General features: G+C 40.7%; 1 protein-coding gene across 1 annotated transcript in view; it reads left to right on the top strand.

Moving 5' to 3' along the window:
- Window positions 1-209: 209 nt before the first annotated feature.
- The window catches only part of LOC308153007 (major histocompatibility complex class I-related gene protein-like), a 36,284-nt gene continuing 10,445 nt past the window's right edge, over window positions 210-26,048 (top strand). The window contains exons 1-5 of the mRNA XM_080526089.1: window positions 210-334; window positions 17,056-17,322; window positions 17,838-18,116; window positions 18,553-18,852; window positions 19,109-19,225. Of these exons, the coding sequence (XP_080382215.1) occupies window positions 268-334; window positions 17,056-17,322; window positions 17,838-18,116; window positions 18,553-18,852; window positions 19,109-19,225 (1,030 nt within the window). The 5' untranslated portion in view covers window positions 210-267. The remainder of the gene's footprint in view (window positions 335-17,055; window positions 17,323-17,837; window positions 18,117-18,552; window positions 18,853-19,108; window positions 19,226-26,048) is intronic.

Genomic DNA, 26,048 nt, shown 5'->3' with positions numbered 1-26,048 from the left:
TGCCTGGTTTTTAATGACGTAGCAGCCTTTATTTAATTTCTATTGGTTCATCAAATCCTGTGTTTCTCATCAGGTGTTACTGCGCATGCGCCCGTCCCGTTTCGAGCGTCACATCGCCACATTTCCTCAACGTCTCAACCAAGCAGGCTGGGACTGACGCACTTCTCTGTCACTACTGGAGGTTATTAAGTCACTTTTCTGTCACTACTGGAGGTTATTAAGTCACTTTTCTGTCACTACTGGAGGTTATCTTCATAACAAGTCCAGATGAGGGGTGTTCTGGGTGTTCCGGGTGTTCTGGGTTTGCTGCTCTGCGTTCACACCGCATCTGCAGGTCAGTGAGCTCCAACACATTTAATACATGGACATGCTGCTGTTTTACACTTGTTCTGCCTCTTCACTTCAGACTAAAGCACTTCACATTATTCACTCCATAAAACTTGGTTTGGATGATGTTTGCTGTATCAAATCATGGGCCTGTTTGACCTTCCTTCAGTTATTTACACAATGAAATTCAGTCAAATTAAAATATAAATAAGGAGTCAGATGTAATGAAAACGATCCGTGTTTGTGTCACATCCATTTGGTTTGATCCCCTCAGTGTTTGAGAGGTTTAGATAAACATAATATAATAATAACTTTTATTTGTATAGCGCTTTTCCTGCAAACGTTGCAGCTCAAAGTGCTTTAATCGTTATATAATCATCATTTAATTATTTAATCATTTAAAGGCAATATGTAATTATACTACACAAATGTACTTATTGTAAGTCTCTTTGGATAAAAGCGTCTGCTAAATTACCAACATGTAAATGTCAAATGTTACTTTCCCGGAAAGCAATTCAGGACTGTTGTTTTACAGGTGGTTGGAGGTTTAATGAAGCTGATCAAACTATCTAGACAGTGTTTCTCTAGTCAGACTCCCTTTAAAAGTATCAACATCTTTATTCTATCATGGAAACATACGTTCACATTGTCAAAGAAGTGTGAAGATAAAAAACTAACTAAAAGGATGTAATGTACGACTAGAATAAAGACATGGTTAAACAGAGCTGTGTATGAATATAATATACAGGTAAATAAAGATAACTTTAAATAGAAATAGAAACGCGTGGACATTGCAGTTAAAAATATGAATACAACTAAATGAGAAGTGTGTAAACATTGTGTACAGAGACCAGCCTGGTGCAGACAGGTCAGATGTTTACAGTCTTATGGTGGTTGTGTTCCACTGGACGTCCTTCTACTGTCACAACATCTCACACGCCTGGCTGCTGGGTTCCACATGGTTGGACTTCACTAACGTACTTTGTCTTTAGTCAGGTCTTCAACATCTTTTGGGGTATTTGTGATCTGTGGGAAGTCTGTGTGAGTTTCCCTTTGTATTGGGAAATGAGTGCGTAGAAAGTACTGATATAGTAAATTAAAATAGTTCATAAAAATGTATTCATAGCCTTTTGTATAGTTGTTGCAATAATAATGTTTGGTTGTATATTACAATAATAATGTTTGGTTGTTGTATATTACAATAATAATGTTTGGTTGTATATTACAATAATAATGTTTGGTTGTTGTATATTACAATAATAATGTTTGGTTGTCACACCTGGTCTGGGAACAGCAGATGTAGAGGACCTGATGTTCCTCTGTGGCTCAGAGGCTAGGCTGATGTTGTGGGTTCAATTCCTGCTGGGACCATAAATACAAACAGTGTATGTAGCCTTCTCACTGTACTGTGAGCTGCTTTGGATCAGTGTCAGACAAATGGCATAAATATGATCATACTCAGTTATTCTATACCACTACCATTACATAATAGCAGAAATGCTTATCTATGTGTGTGTGTGTGTGTGTGTGTGTGTGTGTGTGTATATGTATATAGCTGTTTTGTATCTGACTGACATAGTGTACAGGTTTTTACTTTTGCCTGCTTGCGGCTCTGTCAGTATTGATTGATTGACTGAGAATGTTTATTATGTGAAGCACATTGAGTTGCATCTTGTAAGAAATGCGCTATACAAATAAAATTTGATTTGATTTGATTTGACTGATGGAAAATAACCCTACCTGTGTCTGGACAGAAGTCTGTTAGGGTTAGCATTAGGTCAGGGTTAGTGTTAAGTTAAGGTCAGGGTTAGTGTTAAGTTAAGGTTAGGGTTAAGTTAAGGTTAGGGTTAAGGTCAGGGTTAGTGTTAAGTTAAGGTTAGGGTTAAGGTCAGGGTTAGTGTTAAGTTAAGGTTAGGGTTAAGTTAAGGTCAGGGTTAGGAGATTAGAATAGTCACATGATTTATTTAACAGCATCAAGGATGTGTAATACAACCTTCCACCTGTACAGGGTGTTCTGACCACAGAGATGCACCACGGCTCTGTGTGTGTGTGTGTGTGTGTGTGTGTGTGTGTGTGTGTGTGTGTGTGTGTTGCTTCTCACCAGGGGACTTTCCAGTCCTTGATTCATGGCCTGATAACTGCACTTCTTGTGGTAATCCCTGCATACACACATACCAACACACTCTGACAGGAGGTTTATTACTGTTGTGTTTATTAACGTGTTGGTTGTTTATATGATGTAAGGTGTGTTGAGAAATGCACTTTAGGACTAAATAAACATGAAACTTGAAGCTAATGGTTGGTCTGTAGATAAATGTAATCTAGTCAAATATAATGTTATATAATAAGTTTATTCATCATATCCGCAGCATACAGCCGTAGACGTGTAATGGAATGCTTTGGGCAGCTAGCTCCTCAACAACGCCACAAAGTACTCAAATAATAAAAACAGCAACATAGGAAGCAATAGTAGTAAGAGATGAAGTCAAGCTGTATTCAGAGTTTTTCATGGGAGAACATTTTTATGAAAACAAAGAATAGGACTCCATGTCACACATCCCACAGCAACACAGATCTGACCAATCAGGTGTGAGCTCTGTGTCTGTGTGTCGGCCATGTCAGGAGGACGGGGAGATGAAGACACAATATGGCCGTCTGGGTTTCTAGTGACGAGTGCTGCGCTTGCACTACCTCAACAACATGTTGTCTCCTCCACGCCCTAGTGTGGGTGTGTGTGTGTGTTCGTGTGTGTGTGCGTGCGGTACTTTCCAGGAAATGCTTTGTCACACTGTGTGGTTTTATGAGTGTTTTGGTTGTGATGCTATAAAAGCGTTTCTTATCAAGAGGAGAAGCACCTCCTTCAGCGTGATGTCAAACATCATCAGAGTGATTCCAGTCTGACAACTACAGGGAACTCTGTGTTTGCTGCCACGCCCCCTGGACACACCTCCACCTCCACTGGGTTAGGTCAGGGTCAGGGTCAGGGTCAGGGTCAGGTTGGGTCAGGGTCAGGCCCCCTGTACACACCTCCACCTCCACTGGGTTAAGTCAGGGTCAGATCAGGGTCAGGCCCCCTGGACACACCTCCACCTCCACTGGGTTAGGTCAGGGTCAGGGTCTGGGTCAGGGTCTGGGTCATGGTCAGAGTCAAAGTTAGGGTCATGGTCAGGGTCAAAGTTAGGGTTAGGGTCAGGGTTAGGGTCAGGGTTAAGGTCAGGGTCACGGTCAGAGTCAGGGTCAGGGTCAGAGTCAGGGTTAGGTTAGTGTCAGGGTTCGGGTCAGGCCCCCTGTACACACCTGTAACTAGTTGAATGTTGGATAGTTCAGTACATAACTAGTTGAATGTTATATAGTTCAGTAGATAACTAGTTGAATGTTGTAGATAGTTCAGTAGGTAACTAGTTGAATGTTGGATAGTTCAGTAGATGTAACTGCTCCAGTTTGGTATTCTTCTGATAGACAGACAAGCAGCCCACGATTCTTGTACTGATGTTATTTATTTTGTGTGCACACGTACACACAAACACCGTGAAAAACTGTGAAGTGAAACAAACACCAATTACACATTGAAACCAGTCAGCACGGCGTTCCGACCTCACATACATGTGAGAAATTACTTTAAATCAAAATGCACAGTAAAACAGTGACAAACAAAACAACAACATACCGTGTGCGCCTTCTACTCAGAACCTCTGGTGCAGCTAGAATAGTTAAACACCGTCTTACACATCAGACTTCTCTTCATGAGTGACGGAAGACCCCTACACGAGTTATATATATACATCCCGTCTCATCGCGAGACCACGGTACGTGAACAGCGAGGTGACGTCAACACGTACACGTTTAGATAAACAAAATAAACACATAATTGTACAACAATAACATATACATTTCAATATGTACAATACATTACAATAAGAATCTTTTTACAGTAAGAAAATAAGAACATTATTATTACCTCTTTACTACGACAGTTACACTGCCACCAAAATTACAAAGATTTTCTTAACCAAAATGTTTTACCTTAACAATAAATCCTGTAATTTTCCTATAAAATGGAAATTAACTTTCAAATAACCAACCCATTATTCCTAAATGTTTACGGCTTCCGTTTTGTTACTATTTCAATGATAGTTTAGGAACTCTCCACTAGTACCACTAATTTTTGAACTGGACGCTCAAGAAAAGATGGTTGCGTCAAGCGTTCACCTTTCTTTCCTAAGTTACTTTGGCCTACTTTTTAACCTTTCGCACCAGACCATCTTCATCTTCACTTGTCTTAACAATTCTGACTAGCTTCCACTAATTTCTGGGAACATTGTTAACACAGTGATAAGAGAATCATGAAGCACTGTGATATATTTTCTTATGTGCAGTCACATTTTGGACATATTCAGTTGGCAGGAAGCTCTCTTATTAAGCACGTCTGATTGTGTCCTTTCACCCGCTCCTTCACTGCTTGCTCTTTTGCTTCTCTGCTTTGTTTTATTTTTATTTTTTATTTTATTTTTTCGTTTCTGCCTGCCTAGCTGTCTGAAGTGCAGCCTCTTGGGGTTTAGTCCGTAGGCCCTCAGCCTCTGTCCTCTGAACTCTCGGCCCCCCATCTTCACCCTGAAGGGCCCTGGCATGAGGCGTCCTCCGGACTGCCTGTGTTTCTTCTTGGGCCATTTTGGCCTTTCAGTCCTAGGCTTGGCCGTTGCTGTTGTCTCCTTGACGACGGTCTCGGCTGTCTCCTTGACGGCGGTTTCTGCTGTCTCCTCGACGACGGTCACCGTCTTCTTCTCCTCCTCCAGTTTCATCTTCTTCTTGGGGACCAGGAAGTCATCCTCGCCCTCCTCTCCGGCCTGTCTCAGGGCCTGGACCACAGGGCCTTCAGCAGAGTCTAATGAGGTGGCCAGGCTGGGTCCAGCCTCACTGTTCTTGCCTTCTGCCTGGTCTTTGTCCTCCTCGGAATAGAAGGAGCTCAAGATTTCTTTCTTTTTGCTTTGAATTTTTGCTATAACGACCTGCTTGTTGTTCGGAAGCTGAGGACGCTCTCTGAAGGGTAGGGGCATTTCCAAATGTCCTTCCTTGTTGTGTTGAACTTTCCCATTCAGGAGCTGGCAGATCCCTGTCGCATCCCTTGAGCTTGTGCGAGGTGTTTTTGATCCTACTATGCTCCAGCCTAAATCCGTCTTGACTGCGTATGGATCGTAGTCTTCCCCTGATATCACTTGTTTTGGTTTCAGGGCCCTTGCACAGTCATAGCCAATTAGGAGTCCTACAGGACAGTTCAACAGATCAGGCATATCTTCTGCTATGCTGAGAAGGTGCGTCCACTCTTTCGCACTTTCACGAGTGGGTATACTATTTTGCTCCACTGGTATGTATTCTTGAGTGCAGGGATTAAAGCAAAAAAAAATCTCCTGACTGAAAATTTGTTCAAGCCAAGTCATATTCTCATTTTAACCTCCACTATATGTTTGTATTTTATAACGTTAGCGTTTTAAGGGAAGAAGATTCTTTTGAACAGCTTTTCTATTGCCAGTTTGCTTTTATGTGATATCAATGCTGTTTTCAATTCATGAAATAAAATTGATACTTATTGCAAGGGTTGACTCTGACATACAAATAATCAACCATCTACATAACTTTTCAGTGCAAGTTTTTTATTTACATTGTGCCACTGCCAACGGAGCAAGCTTACAACTTGAACAAGGAACTAAAAACACAAAAAAACACATGAACTGAATGTGTCTTGTATTGCACTTAATCCACACATCTTGTGCATCCAGAGGTTCCTCTAGTCTTTGGTGTCTGCAATCAGCCAGTTTCTGTGCAGGTAAAAGAAACATATGATGTTAAGACTATGCAATGCTACTGTATGCATACTGACATTTTTTTCAGGTTAATAGTAAGACCCACCTTGAGATGGCAGCTGTCTAGTATAACACCAAACAAACACAGTTTTTGTTTTGAAGTGAGCGATCACTGAAAAAGACCAAAACAGCATTAAATAATAATAAGTGTAATACTTACTATAGTGCTTTTCACTTTTTCTGCTTTTTGGCAGTGAAGTGATATGCCTGAAGCTTGGCTACACCTGATGTCCGTTTCAGTTTTTCTTCTGTGGGAGTGGGACCAGCTTTGACTCCAGGAGTGGAGGAGGGGGAGGAGGAGGAGGAGGATTTTGAGGCTGTAGCAGGTGAAGTGGCTTTGACCCCAGGAGTGGAGGAGGAGGAGGAGGAGGAGGAGGAGGAGGCTCTAGAATATGATGCAGTGTCTCTGACTCCAGGGATGGAGAAGGAGTATTTTGAGGCTGTAGTAGATGCAGTAGCTCTGACTCCAGGAGTGGAGGAGGAGGATTTTGAGGCTGTAGTAGATACAGTAGCTCTGACTCCAGGAGTGGAGGAGGAGGATTTTGAGGCTGTAGTAGATGCAGTAGCTCTGACTCCAGGAGTGGAGGAGGAGGATTTTGAGGCTGTAGCAGGTGCAGTGGCTCTTACTCCAGGAGTGGAGGAGGAGGATTTTGAGGCTGTAGCAGGTGCAGTGGCTCTTACTCCAGGAGTGGAGGAGGAGCAGGAGGAGGCTGTAGTAGATGCAGTGGCTCTGACACCAGGAGTGGAGGAGGAGGAGGAGGAGGTGGAGGCTCTAACAGGTGAAATGGCTGTGACTCCAAGAGTGGAGGAGGAGGCTCTTGCAGGAGCAGAAGAGGTGGAACCTTTCTTTAACTTTTCTGTTACTTTTCTTACCCTAACTGCTGAGAGGACTTTCACAGCTTCCATCAGTTTCCTTTCCTTTTGCTTGTCAATGTTCTCCTTCTTCTTCTTCAGATGACTTTGGTATCTCTCATAAGAAGACAGGCACGAGCTCCTCAGTGCAGGGCTGATTTCCATTTTGGAGGCCGTTTTCCCTGTTGCCTTCATGTGGGACTTGATAATGGCTAAGCCTTCATATGTCTCAATGTTCAGCCTGACCCTGTCTTTTTCTATGATGTCATCCATGATGTTAAATGATCCTTCGACAAGAGGGCCAGTGAACAATGACAGAAGGGCCTTTACCAACTTCCCTAAGATGGGGAATCTCATCCCTCCCTCTGGCGTCTTCTTGGCCAAGATCCTACTCCACCAGTCAACATCGATTCGTTCGGTATTCTCCTCAAAGTGTTTGGCCTGTGCTCCTAAATCTGCGTCAATCTGGTAGGCTCGCACCTCTTCATTCAGTTGACCAAGCTCCTCAGATTTCACTGCATTTGGCAAGGCCTTGGCTAAGGTGTTGAATGCCCCTTGGACCGATTCGTGGAGAATCAATGATGGTGTCAGCACAGACAAAGAGGTGATGATGTGGTTGTTGAGGGGAAGGTTTTTCAGGAGGTATGTTGCTGCATTGATGTAGCCTTCTCTGAGAGAGCTGTAGACGTTCTGCACCCAGGGCCTTTTCTCCACTCTAGCCTTGTTTAAGGTAGAGAAGCTGAATCTCCCCACAGACAACCTTTGGTCAGGGTACTGCAGGTCTCTCTTCTGAACATCAAGCTTCAACAAGCCCTTCACACTCAGGGGGATGTGAACAGGCTTCATGAACTTGGAAAGAAGTTCCCGGACCAGTAGCATCATTTCGGCATGCAGTGCGTGGAGCATTGGCTTTTCATGCTGCAACTTTTTCAGGAACACCTGGAAAGTTGGAAGTACACCTGAAAATCACAATTAAGCCTGATTAGAAAAGTCGCTGAATATGTTTTACTATTCTTTCCTGATCACAAACATAGTAATGTAACATACTCAGATTCCATTACAGGAAAAATATGCAACAATAAATAAATCGATAAGACATCTCTGTACATTTCTTTCCACTTCAAAAGTGACTGAGCTAGGGCTGCACAATATAGGGTAAACGTCCCTATTAAGCCCACTTGCAACTCCTGAAAAAACTGCATCATTATTTTTTGCTGTGTAATGTTTCTTCCAATGAAGCTGCTTCTTTCCTACATGCCAGGTCAGCCAATCAGATTTACTGATCTTAAGTTAGATAAGTAAATCTGTAACACGTGCCTGCATGCCAGTTTTCTTTTATGTATCACAATAGGCCTATATATTGCAGTGAAAAAGAATATTGCAATGTCCGTTTTTTCCAATATCACCCAGCCCGAGAACATACCTCTGTATAAATCAATCAAGGCTGTGAGCTTGTTGAACTCTGAGAAAAGCATACAGATGCGTGTCTTCCGGTTTTGGTTGACATCAGTTCCGGTCCCTGCAGATTTTGCCATTTGCAGTTGCAGAACCGTGATCCTTGCCTTCTCATCAGATGTAACTGCATGCTGATCAAGAACCTGGTTCAGGAGCCATCTGCATCACAAAAAGCATATAATTATACAGTTGGGGGAACAGGAATGCTATATTTGCTCTGATTTATTTAATTAGATTTTGCAAATTGGGCCTGCTAGTACAGAGAAAACAGACATAAAAAGAGAATGCTAATGCTATTGTACCTGTATTTGTGCTGATCTTGAGGAGACAGGAAGCTGTAGAAGTGCACAATCAATGGATCCATAAGCTCCCGTATTCTGTTGCACACATCCAGCATTTGGAGGAACCTGCTGCTGATGGGACGGATCAAGCTCTTCTTCTCCAAATGGAGCAAGGACTGAAACTCGCCAAAAAGCTCCTTCTGTTTGGGGAATTTTTCTACATCATAGTAGACATCAGAGCAAAATTCATCCACAAATCCCTGGAAAGGCTTCAAAAGGGCCTTGGTTGCATTTGAGACCATGTGAACCGTGTCTCCGCTGATGTCCAGGAGTGATGGATTTTCTTTTCGGATTTGTGTCTCCACTCCAGACCTTTTCCCTCTCATCACATTGCAGTTATCCAGCAGTATAGCAACAACCTGATTCCAGTTCAGGTTGTATGACTGGAGGATATCTGTCAGTGTGTGTGTGAGGGTTGAGGCATCTGCGATGTTAACTATCCTTGAGGCCAGATGCTGGGTCAACACTTTCCCCATATCCTCATCGAAGTACCTTACAAGAACATTAAGGATCCTGTCCATGTTACCATCTGTTGCCTCATCTGCATTTAAAGAAAACATCTTTGTTTTCAGTCTAGTTGACAATTCGTTTTTCTGATGAGCAGCAATGCCGTGTGTGGACATGTAAGAGGCGTGGGCATTGGACATGGACAATCTTGAAAGTGCACTCTGGTCTTCGGCAGCCGATAGGATGAGGTCAACTAGTGGTTGCGAGATCGTGAAAGACAGGTCATGCTCTGCTATGAATGAACATATGCGCACTTTATGATTGCACACACGGTCGGTCATAGATACCTTTACCTCCGTTGTTGTGGTTGTCGCGCCAGGCAGGGAGGCTGTGTGCTGGAGAGCACGAACGCGAGTCTTGTGGCTAGCTTCTGATTGATGGCGAGCTAGCACCTTTTTCCCATTACTGCCATACTGTAATTTCCTGTGGCATATGGTGCAAAAACACACACCTGGCTCTTTTATTTTTTTGCACCATGAACTAAAAGGCTTGTTATCATACCCCGTTTCGTAGAGCCAAGCCCATCTCCATTTATTTCTCACGCTTTGATCAATGTCCAATACATTGGAGCCTTCTTTTAGTATGAGCGCTTCCATGCTTCTAACTGACCGATTGCAGATTACCGCGTCCGCGGGGGTGCATCATATAGGTGTGTATGTAGTGCCGAGATCCCCAACCCATAGTTCCGTGGGTGAATTATGTCAACCCACCACAGTATCCAATTACATTTTCTAAATCCGTAGCCTACGGGGTTAATTTAAATTAGAATTATAGGATATCCTACTTGAACTTTGTGTTTTCGTTAGAAGGCTATAATAGCCTATACAATGCCCGCCGTCGGAGGTGCGGCGGGCAGCAATGCCCGGCGGACCCACCTTTTGATTGATTGATTGAAAACTTTATTAGAAGATTTGCGGGAGTAGGTACATGAAAGTACATATTACATACAAGGTCAACTAACAGGATAAAAACCCAAGAAAGCCACTGGCTTATTTCAATTGGGGTCCTTGATTCTCAATTCATTGTTGAGACCTGTGCTTTCATCTCAGTACCATGGTCAGAGCCATGCATTTATCGGTAAAGACCGAACTGCTGATACTAAACGAAACAACTCCTGGATGGATTTTACCAATTTAACATGTGATTGTTGGATTCTCATACACAGCCATAGCCTAGTACACAATCAAGCCACATAATCAAGCCACACACAACAAACTAGAAGTGCAAGCAATGTGTGACTGACTATACCAACACAAATTAAGGAGACACGGCGGTCGACAGATTTTGATAGACAGATTTACAAATTAATGAATATGAAACAACTCAACTTACGGATCATCATTTTCACTTCCATCATTGCTTTCCTGCATAACGTTAGCTGCGTCCTCTTCACTTGCTTGGCGAGTAGTGGGGCTAGCACTGTCAGCAGCATTTCCAGTATCACTAACTAGACCTTCACCCATGTTGTCACTGTCTTCGTTTATATTATCCTCATCACTATTATCACTATCATCATCGTCGCGGTGGTTGCTTTCCACAGCACATGAACGGAGCCAGCTGTAGGCCTATGCTGTTCATCCTCCCGAGTCCGACCCGAAGACGCACTTACTTCGCTAACGTTACGGCTAGTGGGAAACTGGCCAGGTGTGGATCGAGGGTTGCGTTGAGAAGAAGTTTGTGGAACACATGAGTTTTTAAAGAAAAAATAACGCACATCCTCCTGTCTTCGGTGCTGAGCTAAAACTGACAGTGCAGTAATATTGATACAAAAAGGTAGCCCGCACTCACTTTTCGTTGCTCCAATTTTTATTTATCAAGCAGCAAGTAAAAAAGAAGTTTCTTCAGTACAACACATGAGGCCACCAAGTTCTTCCGCTGTTATTTCTCGGGTATTTTAGGTAATTGCAATGTTACACTCTGATGGTCACGTAAATCACGTTCTCTCAAATCAAATGACGCACAGGTCGCACGTACAGCGTGCAAACAATATCAGAGTGATCATCTCCCCGAGTCTGAAAGATTGACCTTTTTTTTTACATTGCCATTGCATTTGGTACGTTAATGATCATCACCTCTTCTGAATTCAAACACTCATCTTGACTCTTTTATTTTATTTTACAAAAAGACAGTGAGGGAAAGAAATAGGCCTACAACAGACAGGCTAGGAGTTTTAAATATCAGCGCGACCGTAAAATCTTCTCTCCTCAGAGTGACGGGGTGCCCTGCTGAGGTGGTACTAAGACGGGCGGAATCGACAATACAAACAGGTGAACAGGGCCCTGCGGTTGTGGCACTTGGCCGTCAAGAACCCCCTCGTCAATGGTGGGCCGCCCCCCTCGCCCCCACCGTAGCTCCGCTGTTCCGTCGCGACTTGGACTCTGTTGCGTCGCTGAGTTGGTCGCTGAGTTGGTCGCTGAGTTGTCGCTGTTGCGTCGCGACTTGGAAAAAATCAAATCATATTACACCAGGTAGCCAATTGACGGAAATCCGTCACGACTTGGAAAAAATTGACGGAGATCCGTCGTAGCGACGGAGAACTTTAATCCCTGTGAGTGTATGCGGGTGGTAGCTTGATGCACTCTTGTGACATGTACCCTCTCACTTTCAGCCCAACCACTCTTTGACAGTTCACTATTGAACCCCTGTCAGTCATTGTTGACAACTTCAATTTGATTGGTTCTGTGTCTGCTTGTATCTTTTCACAGACCTCTTGTTCAATAAATGTATTACTGCTCTGTGTGTCCAGTAATGCATACACTAAGGTTTCAGGGCTGTTTTTTGCCGCACAAGAGAGCCACACCGGAACAATCATTGAAGTGCGATCACTGTTGTCCACTCCCACGCTGCATAAGGCAGTGGAAGTACTTTCCTTTGGTGGACGTGCTTCTGGTCTTTCTCCTTGTACATGTTCTTCATGAAGCGGAGAGGGATGGCTCCGCTTGCAAATATTGCAAGTAGCTCTTTTTCTACAGTTTTTGGAGACATGGCCAACTCTGAGACATCCGAAGCACATATTGTTGTCGAAGATAAACCTTTTCTTTTCCTCCAGAGGCATTGCTGCAAACGTTTCACATTTATATGAAGTGGTTTTCTTGACAGCAAATGCATTCTAATTGCCCATTGCTTTCAGTGGCCGAAGGGCTGGTTTTGAAACCTGTGTTACTTTCTGCTCCACTTGAGTACCTTGAAGTGGCATTTGGTTTTTGTGACACCTTTGTTGACGTCGCCATGGAGCTGGCTTTGTGACGCTTCTGTTCCCTCTGTTCTGGTTTTTCATCTGTCTGCTTTAATGCATGAAGGGAGGAAACTGGATTGCATGCAATGCGTGCCTCATCTGCCACAAAGTCCGAAAACTCCTTGAAACCTGGATATGGCTTTCCTTCATCCAGTGCTCTAGTGACGTAACGGTTCCAGCGGCTTGTTGCCCAGTCAGGAAGTTTCAGTAGTAACTTCTGGTTTTCTTCACAGTCATCTAAAACCTTTAGACCTTGTACATGGGGCATTGCATTCTTGCAGGAGATGAGGAAGTCACTAAACTCCCTTAGTTTAAGCGAGTCTCTTGGACCAATCTTTGGCCAACTACTCAGCTTTCCCCGGAATGCTCTTTGGACCACGAAGGAGTGGCCATAGCGCTTGTTCAAGGCATCCCAAGCCTGTGTGTATGCTTCCGCATCAGTTCTATAGAATGTTCCTTCTAACACACTAAGTGCTTCCCCACCTATGTATTTTTTCAAATAGAACATCCTATATGCTGGGTTTGTACAGCTTGTTTCAATTAAAGCCTTGAAGCCACTACTCCATTCAATGAATTTAAGTGGGTCTCCTGTGAACATGAACGGCTCTGGTGCTGGAAGTCTAGTCATTGCCAGGGATTCTTTTAATGCATGAAGCATCGAGGCTTCATTCTCCTTTGGCTCTGGGTTGCTTTCATAGCAAGGAGGGACTGAAGCACTTTGGGAAACTTGAGCACATGGAGTGCTGTCATGCTGTATTGGAAGCTGACTTGTTGGAGGCCAAGTGGTTATTACTTTAATATTTCCTATTTCAGCATTACCTTTTGATTCCTCTTCAGCATACACATTGTATTCAGCCTCCATGGCTTCAAGGTCCCTTTGATCTTCCAGCATCTTCAACCTCACTTGCTGGGCTAGCACCTCCTTATTTGACCTCTCTTGCTGGGCTAGCACCTCCTTCTTTGACCTCTCTTGCTGGGCTAGCACCTCCATCTTTGACCTCTCTTGCAGGGCTAGCACCTCCATCTTCTGAGTGGAGACGTCTCTTTCCCTGTTTATTTCAGCGCGTTTTGCTGCCAAACGTGCCGCTACATCTGTCTTCTTCTCTGAGACATGACTTCCTTGATGACTACTCTGCCTTTCTCTTGACACAGTTGATCCATAAATTGACCTAGCATCTTCTCTTTGGAGTAACTGTTGTAGAGCCTTGTTTGCATCCACTGCATCAAACTTCTTAATATCAGCTTCTGTATAACGCTTTTCAAGGTGAGCAGTTATTTCAGTAGTAACTGAGGTGCAGCTATCTATTTTCCTTTTTATATCTTGAGTTGGAATGGCCAGAGCACGTAAAATCTCATATACTTGTTTTAGTTCTGACTCATATTTGACTACGGCTGTGATCATTTCACTTAACTCAATTTTAGAGCGTTCTTCCTTTAGTTTAGATCTCACGAGTTGAACCTCTGCTTTGAAGTTTACATATGAGCGCATAAACTTTCTTTCTTTGTTTGCTATCTCGTTCTTTTTTAACTCAAGCATTTTCTCTGTTGGGCGTCTTTCCCTTTCTGATCGCCTCAGCTCTGATTCAGATTCAGATGATAGCTCCTGGAGCCCTTCTTTATTTGTTTCTAAATCTGCATCAATTTCCCTTATGCGATCTTTAATTGGTTGTATTTCTGATTCGTCGATTTCGGTATCTAATCTCTCCTCTAATTGTGCCTTTTCAATTTCTAGAGACAGCATTATTTGCTCTAGTGTACACATTTCTGATATACTCTGGTCCATTTTAGCTTAACTACTTTGAAACTATATTATTTCAATCCCAAATGACAAGGCAAACTATAGAACCATTAGGTAAATGCACAATATCAATTATCAAACAAGTTACACATTTCTCTGATCAACTTACAGAATTATCAATATGCAATAATTACATTTTCTACATGTATTATTAGTATGACATCAAATATAGAAGAGACTGTGTTTCCAAACTCAAAGATACATTCTTTCTGACCTGGTATCCCAAAGGTGTAATGAATTGTCCAAGGGTGTTGAAATACTGCCACCTTGTGGCTGTCCTTGGCAATGGCAGTCTTTATTCTTCAAATGACGCAAACAGTCACGTCAACGAACGCTGAGAACCCTGGGATATGTAGGCAGATTTTCCACGTGGAATGCGGCGATGGAGTCTTTCATGGCGCAGGTCTTTGCTTCTGGCAGGAATGCTGGCGCCTCGGTGCTCAGTCCATGGCTGTTGAGATGATTCTTTCACTCTTCCTAGGTTTGGCCACGTTTTCACTCCATGCCATATACGACGTTACGTTTTTCACTGTATTGATTGATTGAAAACTTTATTAGAAGATTTGCAGAAGTAGGTACATGAAAGTACATATTACATACAAGGTCAACTAACAGGATAAAAACCCAAGAAAGCCACTGGCTTATTTCAATTGGGGTCCTTGATTCAACTGCTCCAGTTTGGTATTCTTCTGATAGACAGACAAGCAGCCCACGATTCTTGTACTGATGTTATTTATTTTGTGTGCACACGTACACACAAACACCGTGAAAAACTGTGAAGTGAAACAAACACCAATTACACATTGAAACCAGTCAGCACGGCGTTCCGACCTCACATACATGTGAGAAATTACTTTAAATCAAAATGCACAGTAAAACAGTGACAAACAAAACAACAACATACCGTGTGCGCCTTCTACTCAGAACCTCTGGTGCAGCTAGAATAGTTAAACACCGTCTTACACATCAGACTTCTCTTCATGAGTGACGGAAGACCCCTACACGAGTTATATATATACATCCCGTCTCATCGCGAGACCACGGTACGTGAACAGCGAGGTGACGTCAACACGTACACGTTTAGATAAACAAAATAAACACATAATTGTACAACAATAACATATACATTTCAATATGTACAATACATTACAATAAGAATCTTTTTACAGTAAGAAAATAAGAACATTATTATTACCTCTTTACTACGACAGTTACAGTAGATAACTAGTTGAATGTTGGATAGTTCAGTACATAACTAGTTGAATGTTGTAGATAACTAGATCTAGATCACTAGTCCAGTCCAATGCCCCAGTAATGACAGTGGTGTTAATACCAGCAGTGGCCAGTAGATGTTAATACCAGCAGTGTTCAGTAGGTGTTAATACCAGCAGTGACCAGTAGGTGTTAATACCAGCAGTGACCAGTAGGTGTTAATACCAGCAGTGGCCAGTAGATGTTAATACCAGCAGTGACCAGTAGGTGTTAATACCAGCAGTGACCAGTAGGTGTTAATACCAGCAGTGGCCAGTAGGTGTTAATACCAGCAGTGGCCAGTAGATGTTAATACCAGCAGTGACCAGTAGATGTTAATACCAGCAGTGACCAGTAGGTGTTAATACCAGCAGTGACCAGTAGGTGTTAATACCAGCAGTGACCAGTAGGTGTTAATACCAGCAGTGACCAGTAGGTGTTAATACCAGCAGTGGCCAGTAGATGTTAATACCAGCAGTGACCAGTAGGTGTTAATACCAGCAGTGGCCAGTAGGTGTTAATACCAGCAGTGGCCAGTATATGTTAATACCAGCAGTGACCAGTAGATGTTAATACCAGCAGTGACCAGTAGGTGTTAATACCAGCAGTGACCAGTAGGTGTTAATACCAGCAGTGACCAGTAGATGTTAATACCAGCAGTGACCAGTAGGTGTTAATACCAGCAGTGACCAGTAGGTGTTAATACCAGCAGTGGCCAGTAGGTGTTAATACCAGCAGTGACCAGTAGATGTTAATACCAGCAGTGGCCAGTAGATGTTAATACCAGCAGTGACCAGTAGATGTTAATACCAGCAGTGACCAGTAGATGTTAATACCAGCAGTGGCCAGTAGATGTTAATACCAGCAGTGTTCAGTAGATGTTAATACCAGCAGTGACCAGTAGATGTTAATACCAGCAGTGGCCAGTAGATGTTAATACCAGCAGTGTTCAGTAGATGTTAACACCAGCAGTGACCAGTAGATGTTAATACCAGCAGTGTTCAGTAGATGTTAACACCAGCAGTGACCAGTAGGTGTTAATACCAGCAGTGACCAGTAGATGTTAATACCAGCAGTGGCCAGATGATGGCGCTGCAGCTCCATGCTCAGTGTTCTCTGTGTGTTGCTGTCTGACTGACATGGTTTGGGGTTTATAAAAGGGGTTCATTAAGGTGTTTCATGTTGGAAGCTGCAGTGTTCAACCCTAGTTAAAGAGACAGTCATGACTGATACATTTCCCCTGAAATGCTCCAACAGTAAAAACATTATTATGAATATGATTATTATTATTATAGAGATACCACAGAGCTAAAGGGTCTCTTAAGTGTGAAGATTCACCGTCAGTGTCCAAATGATGGTAAACCTCCTTTGTAAGAGTTCATACATACATGGTATTATATCTCTGCATACTTTCATTCATGTTTCTTCTAGTGACCCACTCCATGCAGAACTTCTACACTGCATCCTCTGGAGTTCCAAACCTCCCAGAGTTTGTGTTTGTGGGGATGGTGGATGGTGTTCAGATTGAACACTATGACAGCATCACCAAGAGATACGTGCCCAAACAGGACTGGATGAACAACGCAACTGCAGATGACCCACAGTTCTGGGAGACGTACACTCAGGTTGCCATGGGCTGGCAGCAGACCGACAAAGGAAACCTTGGTACTCTGAAGCAGCGTTTCAACCAGAGTGGAGGTGAGAGCAACACCTTCTTTACTGTTACATTCCTCCTGATGGTTTTAACCATAGTTGATATTTGAAAGTTCTGACCTGATCCGTCTCACATTGAGAAGCATCAACATGATCCTACACACACACACACACACACACACACACAGGCACACACACGCACACACACAGGCACGCGCACGCACACACACACACAAGCATGCGCACACACTCTCTCTCTTACACAAAGGCACGCACGCACACACACACACACACTCTCTCTCTTACACACAGGCACACACACACTCACACACACACTCTCTCTGTGAGTCATGGACTCTGTGTCTGAGTGAAGGTGTGACATCACTGTGTTTTATTACTGCTGATAGACCATGATAGAGAACCCTGTCTGACTGAACTCCACCCTCTCTCTCTCCCTCCTGGAACACTCTCCCCCCCTCCTCTCTCTCTCTCTCTCCCCCCCATCATCTCCCTATCTCTCTCTCCCCCCCCTCCTCTCTCTCTCTCTCTCTCTCTCTCAGATGTACATATTTTCCAGAGGATGGATGGTTGTAGTTGGGATGAGGAGACTGGAGTCACAGAGGGGTTTCAGCAGTTTGGTTATGATGGAGAGGACTTCCTATCCTTTGACCTGCGCACGTCTACATGGATCGCTCCAGTGTCACAGGCCGTCATCACCAAACACAAGTGGGACAGAGATCTAGCTACTAATGAGTACAAGAAACACTTCTACACCCAGACCTGCGTTGAGTATCTGAAGAAGTACCTGCAGTACGGGGAGAGCACTCTGAAGAGGACAGGTACACACTGACACATTTATTACTCATATTGCTCTCTCTCTCTCTCCCTCTCTCTATCTTTCTCTCTCCCACTCCCTCCCCCCACCTCTCTCTCCTCCTTCCTCTCACTCTCCCCCGCTCTCTCGCCCCACCCTATCCCTCCCCCACAAACTGCTGCACCAAGCTCCCACCACCCTCTCTCCCACTTCCTCTTCCTTACCCTCCCTCTCTCTCCCCCTCCTTTCTCTCTCCCTCCCTCCCTCCTCCTTCATCCCCCCCCCCATCTCCAGTCCCTCTCTTGATGATCCTCCATTTGAAGACATCTCACATTAGTTCAGTTGGGTTCATCCCCACAATTTAACTTTTATTTATGCCCCTTTCTATCCCTCTCTCTTCCCATCTCTCTCCCCCTCCCTTTCTCTCTTGCCCACCCTCTCTCCCCTCCCCCCCCCCCCAGTCCCTCCCTCAGTGGCTCTGCTCCAGAAGACCCCCTCCTCTCCAGTCACCTGCCACGCTACAGGTTTCTACCCCAGTGCAGTGATGGTGTTCTGGATGAGAGATGGAGATCAGCTGTTTGAGGATGTGGAGTACGGAGAGCTTCTCCCCAACCACGACGGAACCTTCCAGATGAGGACTCGCCTCCTTGTGAAGCCTGAGGACTGGGAGAAGAACCAGTATGAGTGTGTGGTTCAGCTCTCTGGGATGGAGGACGACATCGTCATCAGACTGGAGCGCTCCGTGATAAAGATCAACAGAGGTAAGGAGATACAACGTGATCATTCTCAGTGACTCAGAGTACAGCAGAGCACCATGGACTCCCTCACTAAACGTCCTCATGTTCTCCATCTCTCAGTGGACCTGGTCAGCGTACCCCTATCTGACAACATGTTCACTCTTCACATTCACAAAGTCTCTTCAGGAACTCTTACTGAGTGACAGAGAAAGTGTCTTGGTTGAGAGGAAACCAAACTGTGACCCTCAGTTCCAGTCTGACTGCTCTGTGTTGGTTACAGGTGCCACTGACCCCCCCGCCCCCCTGGGCCTCATCATTGGAGCTGTGGTCGGACTCCTCCTCCTGGCTGCCATCATCACCACTGTGTTCTTCATCATGAAGAAGAAGAGCAAGAAAGGTGAGAAACGCCTCCTCTTCATCATATCATCAGTGGAGGTGTTGTTGTCAGTATGTTAGCAGTGATGAAGTCGTCTGTATTGATGTGTTCTAGTGGAGTTGGTAGATGGAGATGTTTCACCAGGAATAGTGTTGTGATGTGAAGTCAGGGCTGGAAAAGTAGCGCCTCTAAGGATCCTAAAGAGAACACAGGCGTGTTATCAGGTTTGATCCTGTCAGGAACACCAAATACACTAGAAATGTTAGTAAAGTGTCATACATGTTGGTTAGTTAGTAAAGTGTCATACATGTTGGTTAGTTAGTAAAGTGTCATACATGTTGGTTAGTTAGTAAAGTGTCATACATGTTGGTTAGTTAGTAAAGTGTCATACATGTTGGTTAGTTAGTAAAGTGTCATACATGTTGGTTAGTTAGTAAAGTGTCATACATGTTGGTTAGTTAGTAAAGTGTCATACATGTTGGTTAGTTAGTAAAGTGTCATACATGTTGGTTAGTTAGTAAAGTGTCATACATGTTGGTTAGTTAGTAAAGTGTCATACATGTTAGTTAGTTAGTAAAGTGTCATACATGTTAGTTAGTAAAGTGTCATACATGTTGGTTAGTTAGTAAAGTGTCATACATGTTGGTTAGTTAGTAAAGTGTCATACATGTTGGTTAGTTAGTAAAGTGTCATACATGTTGGTTAGTTAGTAAAGTGTCATACATGTTAGTTAGTTAGTAAAGTGTCATACATGTTAGTTAGTAAAGTGTCATACATGTTGGTTAGTTAGTAAAGTGTCATACATGTTGGTTAGTTAGTAAAGTGTCATACATGTTGGTTAGTTAGTAAAGTGTCATACATGTTGGTTAGTTAGTAAAGTGTCATACATGTTAGTTAGTTAGTAAAGTGTCATACATGTTAGTTAGTAAAGTGTCATACATGTTGGTTAGTTAGTAAAGTGTCATACATGTTGGTTAGTTAGTAAAGTGTCATACATGTTGGTTAGTTAGTAAAGTGTCATACATGTTGGTTAGTTAGTAAAGTGTCATACATGTTGGTTAGTTAGTAAAGTGTCATACATGTTGGTTAGTTAGTAAAGTGTCATACATGTTGGTTAGTTAGTAAAGTGTCATACATGTTAGTTAGTTAGTAAAGTGTCATACATGTTAGTTAGTAAAGTGTCATACATGTTGGTTAGTTAGTAAAGTGTCATACATGTTGGTTAGTTAGTAAAGTGTCATACATGTTGTTTAGTTAGTAAAGTGTCATACATGTTAGTTAGTAAAGTGTCATACATGTTGGTTAGTTAGTAAAGTGTCATACATGTTGTTTAGTTAGTAAAGTGTCATACATGTTAGTTAGTAAAGTGTCATACATGTTGGTTAGTTAGTAAAGTGTCATACATGTTGTTTAGTTAGTAAAGTGTCATACATGTTAGTTAGTAAAGTGTCGTACATGTTTAGTTAGTTAGTAAAGTGTCATACATGTTGTTTAGTTAGTAAAGTGTCATACATGTTAGTTAGTAAAGTGTCATACATGTTGGTTAGTTAGTAAAGTGTCATACATGTTGGTTAGTTAGTAAAGTGTCATACATGTTGTTTAGTTAGTAAAGTGTCATACATGTTTAGTTAGTTAGTAAAGTGTCATACATGTTGGTTAGTTAGTAAAGTGTCATACATGTTTAGTTAGTTAGTAAAGTGTCATACATGTTGGTTAGTTAGTCAAGTGTCATACATGTTGGTTAGATAGTAAAGTGTCATACATGTTTAGTTAGTTAGTAAAGTGTCATACATGTTGGTTAGTTAGTAAAGTGTCATACATATTGGTTAGTTAGTAAAGTGTCATACATGTTAGTTAGTAAAGTGTCATACATGTTGGTTAGTTAGTAAAGTGTCATACATGTTGGTTAGTTAGTAAAGTGCCATACATGTTGGTTAGTTAGTAAAGTGTCATACATGTTGGTTAGTTAGTAAAGTGTCATACATGTTGGTTAGTTAGTAAAGTGTCATACATGTTGGTTAGTTAGTAACGTCTCATACATGTTGGTTAGTTAGTAAAGTGTCATACATGTTGGTTAGTTAGTAACGTCTCATACATGTTGGTTAGTTAGTAAAGTGCCATACATGTTGGTTAGTTAGTAAAGTGTCATACATGTTGGTTAGTTAGTAAAGTGTCATACATGTTGGTTAGTTAGTAAAGTGTCATACATGTTGGTTAGTTAGTAACGTCTCATACATGTTAGTTAGTAAAGTGTCATACATGTTGGTTAGTTAGTAAAGTGTCATACATGTTGGTTAGTTAGTAAAGTGTCATACATGTTGGTTAGTTAGTAAAGTGTCATACATGTTGGTTAGTTAGTAAAGTGTCATACATGTTGGTTAGTTAGTAAAGTGTCATACATGTTGGTTAGTTAGTAACGTCTCATACATGTTGGTTAGTTAGTAAAGTGTCATACATGTTGGTTAGTTAGTAAAGTGTCATACATGTTGGTTAGTTAGTAAAGTGTCATACATGTTGGTTAGTTAGTAACGTCTCATACATGTTGGTTAGTTAGTAAAGTGTCATACATGTTGGTTAGTTAGTAAAGTGTCATACATGTTGGTTAGTTAGTAAAGTGTCATACATGTTGGTTAGTTAGTAAAGTGTCATACATGTTGGTTAGTTAGTAAAGTGTCATACATGTTGGTTAGTTAGTAAAGTGTCATACATGTTGGTTAGTTAGTAAAGTGTCATACATGTTGGTTAGTTAGTAAAGTGTCATACATGTTGGTTAGTTAGTAAAGTGTCATACATGTTGGTTAGTTAGTAAAGTGTCATACATGTTGGTTAGTTAGTAAAGTGTCATACATGTTGGTTAGTTAGTAAAGTGTCATACATGTTGGTTAGTTAGTAAAGTGTCATACATGTTGGTTAGTTAGTAAAGTGTCATACATGTTGGTTAGTTAGTCAAGTGTCATACATGTTGGTTAGATAGTAAAGTGTCATACATGTTAGTTAGTTAGTAAAGTGTCATACATGTTAGTTAGTTAGTAAAGTGTCATACATGTTAGTTAGTAAAGTGTCATACATGTTGGTTAGTTAGTAAAGTGTCATACATGTTGTTTAGTTAGTAAAGTGTCATACATGTTAGTTAGTAAAGTGTCATACATGTTGGTTAGTTAGTAAAGTGTCATACATGTTGGTTAGTTAGTAAAGTGTCATACATGTTGGTTAGTTAGTAAAGTGTCATACATGTTGGTTAGTTAGTAAAGTGTCATACATGTTGTTTAGTTAGTAAAGTGTCATACATGTTTAGTTAGTTAGTAAAGTGTCATACATGTTGGTTAGTTAGTAAAGTGTCATACATGTTTAGTTAGTTAGTAAAGTGTCATACATGTTGGTTAGTTAGTCAAGTGTCATACATGTTGGTTAGATAGTAAAGTGTCATACATGTTTAGTTAGTTAGTAAAGTGTCATACATGTTGGTTAGTTAGTAAAGTGTCATACATGTTTAGTTAGTTAGTAAAGTGTCATACATGTTGGTTAGTTAGTAAAGTGTCATACATGTTGGTTAGATAGTAAAGTGTCATACATGTTGGTTAGTTAGTAAAGTGTCATACATGTTGGTTAGTTAGTCAAGTGTCATACATGTTGGTTAGTTAGTAAAGTGTCATACATGTTTAGTTAGTTAGTAAAGTGTCATACATGTTGTTTAGTTAGTAAAGTGTCATACATGTTTAGTTAGTTAGTAAAGTGTCATACATGTTGGTTAGTTAGTCAAGTGTCATACATATTTAGTTAGTTAGTAAAGTGTCATACATGTTGGTTAGTTAGTAAAGTGTCATACATGTTGGTTAGTTAGTAAAGTGTCATACATGTTGGTTAGTTAGTCAAGTGTCATACATGTTGGTTAGTTAGTAAAGTGTCATACATGTTGGTTAGTTAGTAAAGTGTCATACATGTTGGTTAGATAGTAAAGTGTCATACATGTTAGTTAGTTAGTAAAGTGTCATACATGTTAGTTAGTTAGTAAAGTGTCATACATGTTAGTTAGTTAGTAAAGTGTCATACATGTTAGTTAGTAAAGTGTCATACATGTTGGTTAGTTAGTAAAGTGTCATACATGTTTAGTTAGTAAAGTGCCATACATGTTGGTTAGTTAGTAAAGTGCCATACATGTTGGTTAGTTAGTAAAGTGTCATACATGTTGGTTAGTTAGTAAAGTGTCATACATGTTGGTTAGTTAGTAAAGTGTCATACATGTTGGTTAGATAGTAAAGTGTCATACATGTTAGTTAGTTAGTAAAGTGTCATACATGTTAGTTAGTTAGTAAAGTGCCATACATGTTAGTTAGTTAGTAAAGTGTCATACATGTTAGTTAGTAAAGTGTCATACATGTTGGTTAGTTAGTAAAGTGTCATACATGTTGGTTAGTTAGTCAAGTGTCATACATGTTGGTTAGATAGTAAAGTGTCATACATGTTAGTTAGTTAGTAAAGTGTCATACATGTTAGTTAGTTAGTAAAGTGTCATACATGTTAGTTAGTAAAGTGTCATACATGTTGGTTAGTTAGTAAAGTGTCATACATGTTGGTTAGTTAGTAAAGTGTCATACATGTTGGTTAGTAAAGTGTCATACATGTTGGTTAGTTAGTAAAGTGTCATACATGTTGGTTAGTTAGTAAAGTGTCATACATGTTGGTTAGTTAGTAAAGTGTCATACATGTTGGTTAGTTAGTAAAGTGTCATACATGTTGGTTAGTTAGTAAAGTGTCATACATGTTGGTTAGTTAGTAAAGTGTCATACATGTTGTTTAGTTAGTAAAGTGTCATACATGTTTAGTTAGTTAGTAAAGTGTCATACATGTTGGTTAGTTAGTAAAGTGTCATACATGTTGGTTAGATAGTAAAGTGTCATACATGTTGGTTAGTTAGTAAAGTGTCATACATATTGGTTAGTTAGTCAAGTGTCATACATGTTGGTTAGTTAGTAAAGTGTCATACATGTTTAGTTAGTTAGTAAAGTGTCATACATGTTGTTTAGTTAGTAAAGTGTCATACATGTTTAGTTAGTTAGTAAAGTGTCATACATGTTGGTTAGTTAGTCAAGTGTCATACATGTTTAGTTAGTTAGTAAAGTGTCATACATGTTGGTTAGTTAGTAAAGTGTCATACATGTTGGTTAGTTAGTAAAGTGTCATACATGTTGGTTAGTTAGTCAAGTGTCATACATGTTGGTTAGATAGTAAAGTGTCATACATGTTAGTTAGTTAGTAAAGTGTCATACATGTTAGTTAGTTAGTAAAGTGTCATACATGTTAGTTAGTTAGTAAAGTGTCATACATGTTAGTTAGTTAGTAAAGTGTCATACATGTTAGTTAGTAAAGTGTCATACATGTTGGTTAGTTAGTAAAGTGTCATACATGTTTAGTTAGTAAAGTGTCATACATGTTTAGTTAGTTAGTAAAGTGTCATACATGTTGGTTAGTTAGTAAAGTGTCATACATGTTTAGTTAGTCAAGTGTCATACATGTTTAGTTAGTTAGTAAAGTGTCATACATGTTGGTTAGTTAGTAAAGTGTCATACATGTTGGTTAGTTAGTAAAGTGTCATACATGTTGGTTAGTTAGTCAAGTGTCATACATGTTTAGTTAGTTAGTAAAGTGTCATACATGTTGGTTAGTTAGTAAAGTGTCATACATGTTAGTTAGTTAGTAAAGTATCATACATGTTGGTTAGATAGTAAAGTGTCATACATGTTGGTTAGTTAGTAAAGTGCCATACATGTTGGTTAGTTAGTAAAGTGTCATACATGTTGGTTAGTTAGTAAAGTGTCATACATGTTGGTTAGTTAGTCAAGTGTCATACATGTTGGTTAGTTAGTAAAGTGTCATACATGTTAGTTAGTTAGTAAAGTGTCATACATGTTAGTTAGTTAGTAAAGTGTCATACATGTTAGTTAGTAAAGTGTCATACATGTTGGTTAGTTAGTAAAGTGTCATACATGTTGGTTAGTTAGTCAAGTGTCATACATGTTGGTTAGATAGTAAAGTGTCATACATGTTAGTTAGTTAGTAAAGTGTCATACATGTTAGTTAGTTAGTAAAGTGTCATACATGTTAGTTAGTTAGTAAAGTGTCATACATGTTGGTTAGTTAGTAAAGTGTCATACATGTTGGTTAGTTAGTAAAGTGTCATACATGTTGGTTAGTTAGTAAAGTGTCATACATGTTGGTTAGTTAGTAAAGTGTCATACATGTTGGTTAGTTAGTAAAGTGTCATACATGTTGGTTAGTTAGTAAAGTGTCATACATGTTGGTTAGTTAGTAAAGTGTCATACATGTTAGTTAGTAAAGTGTCATACATGTTGGTTAGTTAGTAAAGTGTCATACATGTTGGTTAGTTAGTAAAGTGTCATACATGTTGGTTAGTTAGTAAAGTGTCATACATGTTGGTTAGTTAGTAAAGTGTCATACATGTTGGTTAGTTAGTAAAGTGTCATACATGTTGGTTAGTTAGTCAAGTGTCATACATGTTAGTTAGTTAGTAAAGTGTCATACATGTTGGTTAGATAGTAAAGTGTCATACATGTTAGTTAGTTAGTAAAGTGTCATACATGTTAGTTAGTTAGTAAAGTGTCATACATGTTAGTTAGTAAAGTGTCATACATGTTGGTTAGTTAGTAAAGTGTCATACATGTTGTTTAGTTAGTAAAGTGTCATACATGTTAGTTAGTTAGTAAAGTGTCATACATGTTAGTTAGTTAGTAAAGTGTCATACATGTTAGTTAGTTAGTAAAGTGTCATACATGTTAGTTAGTAAAGTGTCATACATGTTGGTTAGTTAGTAAAGTGTCATACATGT

This window comes from Nansenia antarctica (genome assembly GCF_963989245.1).
Source record: "Nansenia antarctica genome assembly, chromosome: 3".
NCBI classification, from domain to species: domain Eukaryota; kingdom Metazoa; phylum Chordata; class Actinopteri; order Argentiniformes; family Microstomatidae; genus Nansenia; species Nansenia antarctica.
The sequence above is the reverse complement of the archived record's forward strand: the minus strand, read 5'-3'. Positions and strand labels throughout refer to the sequence as shown.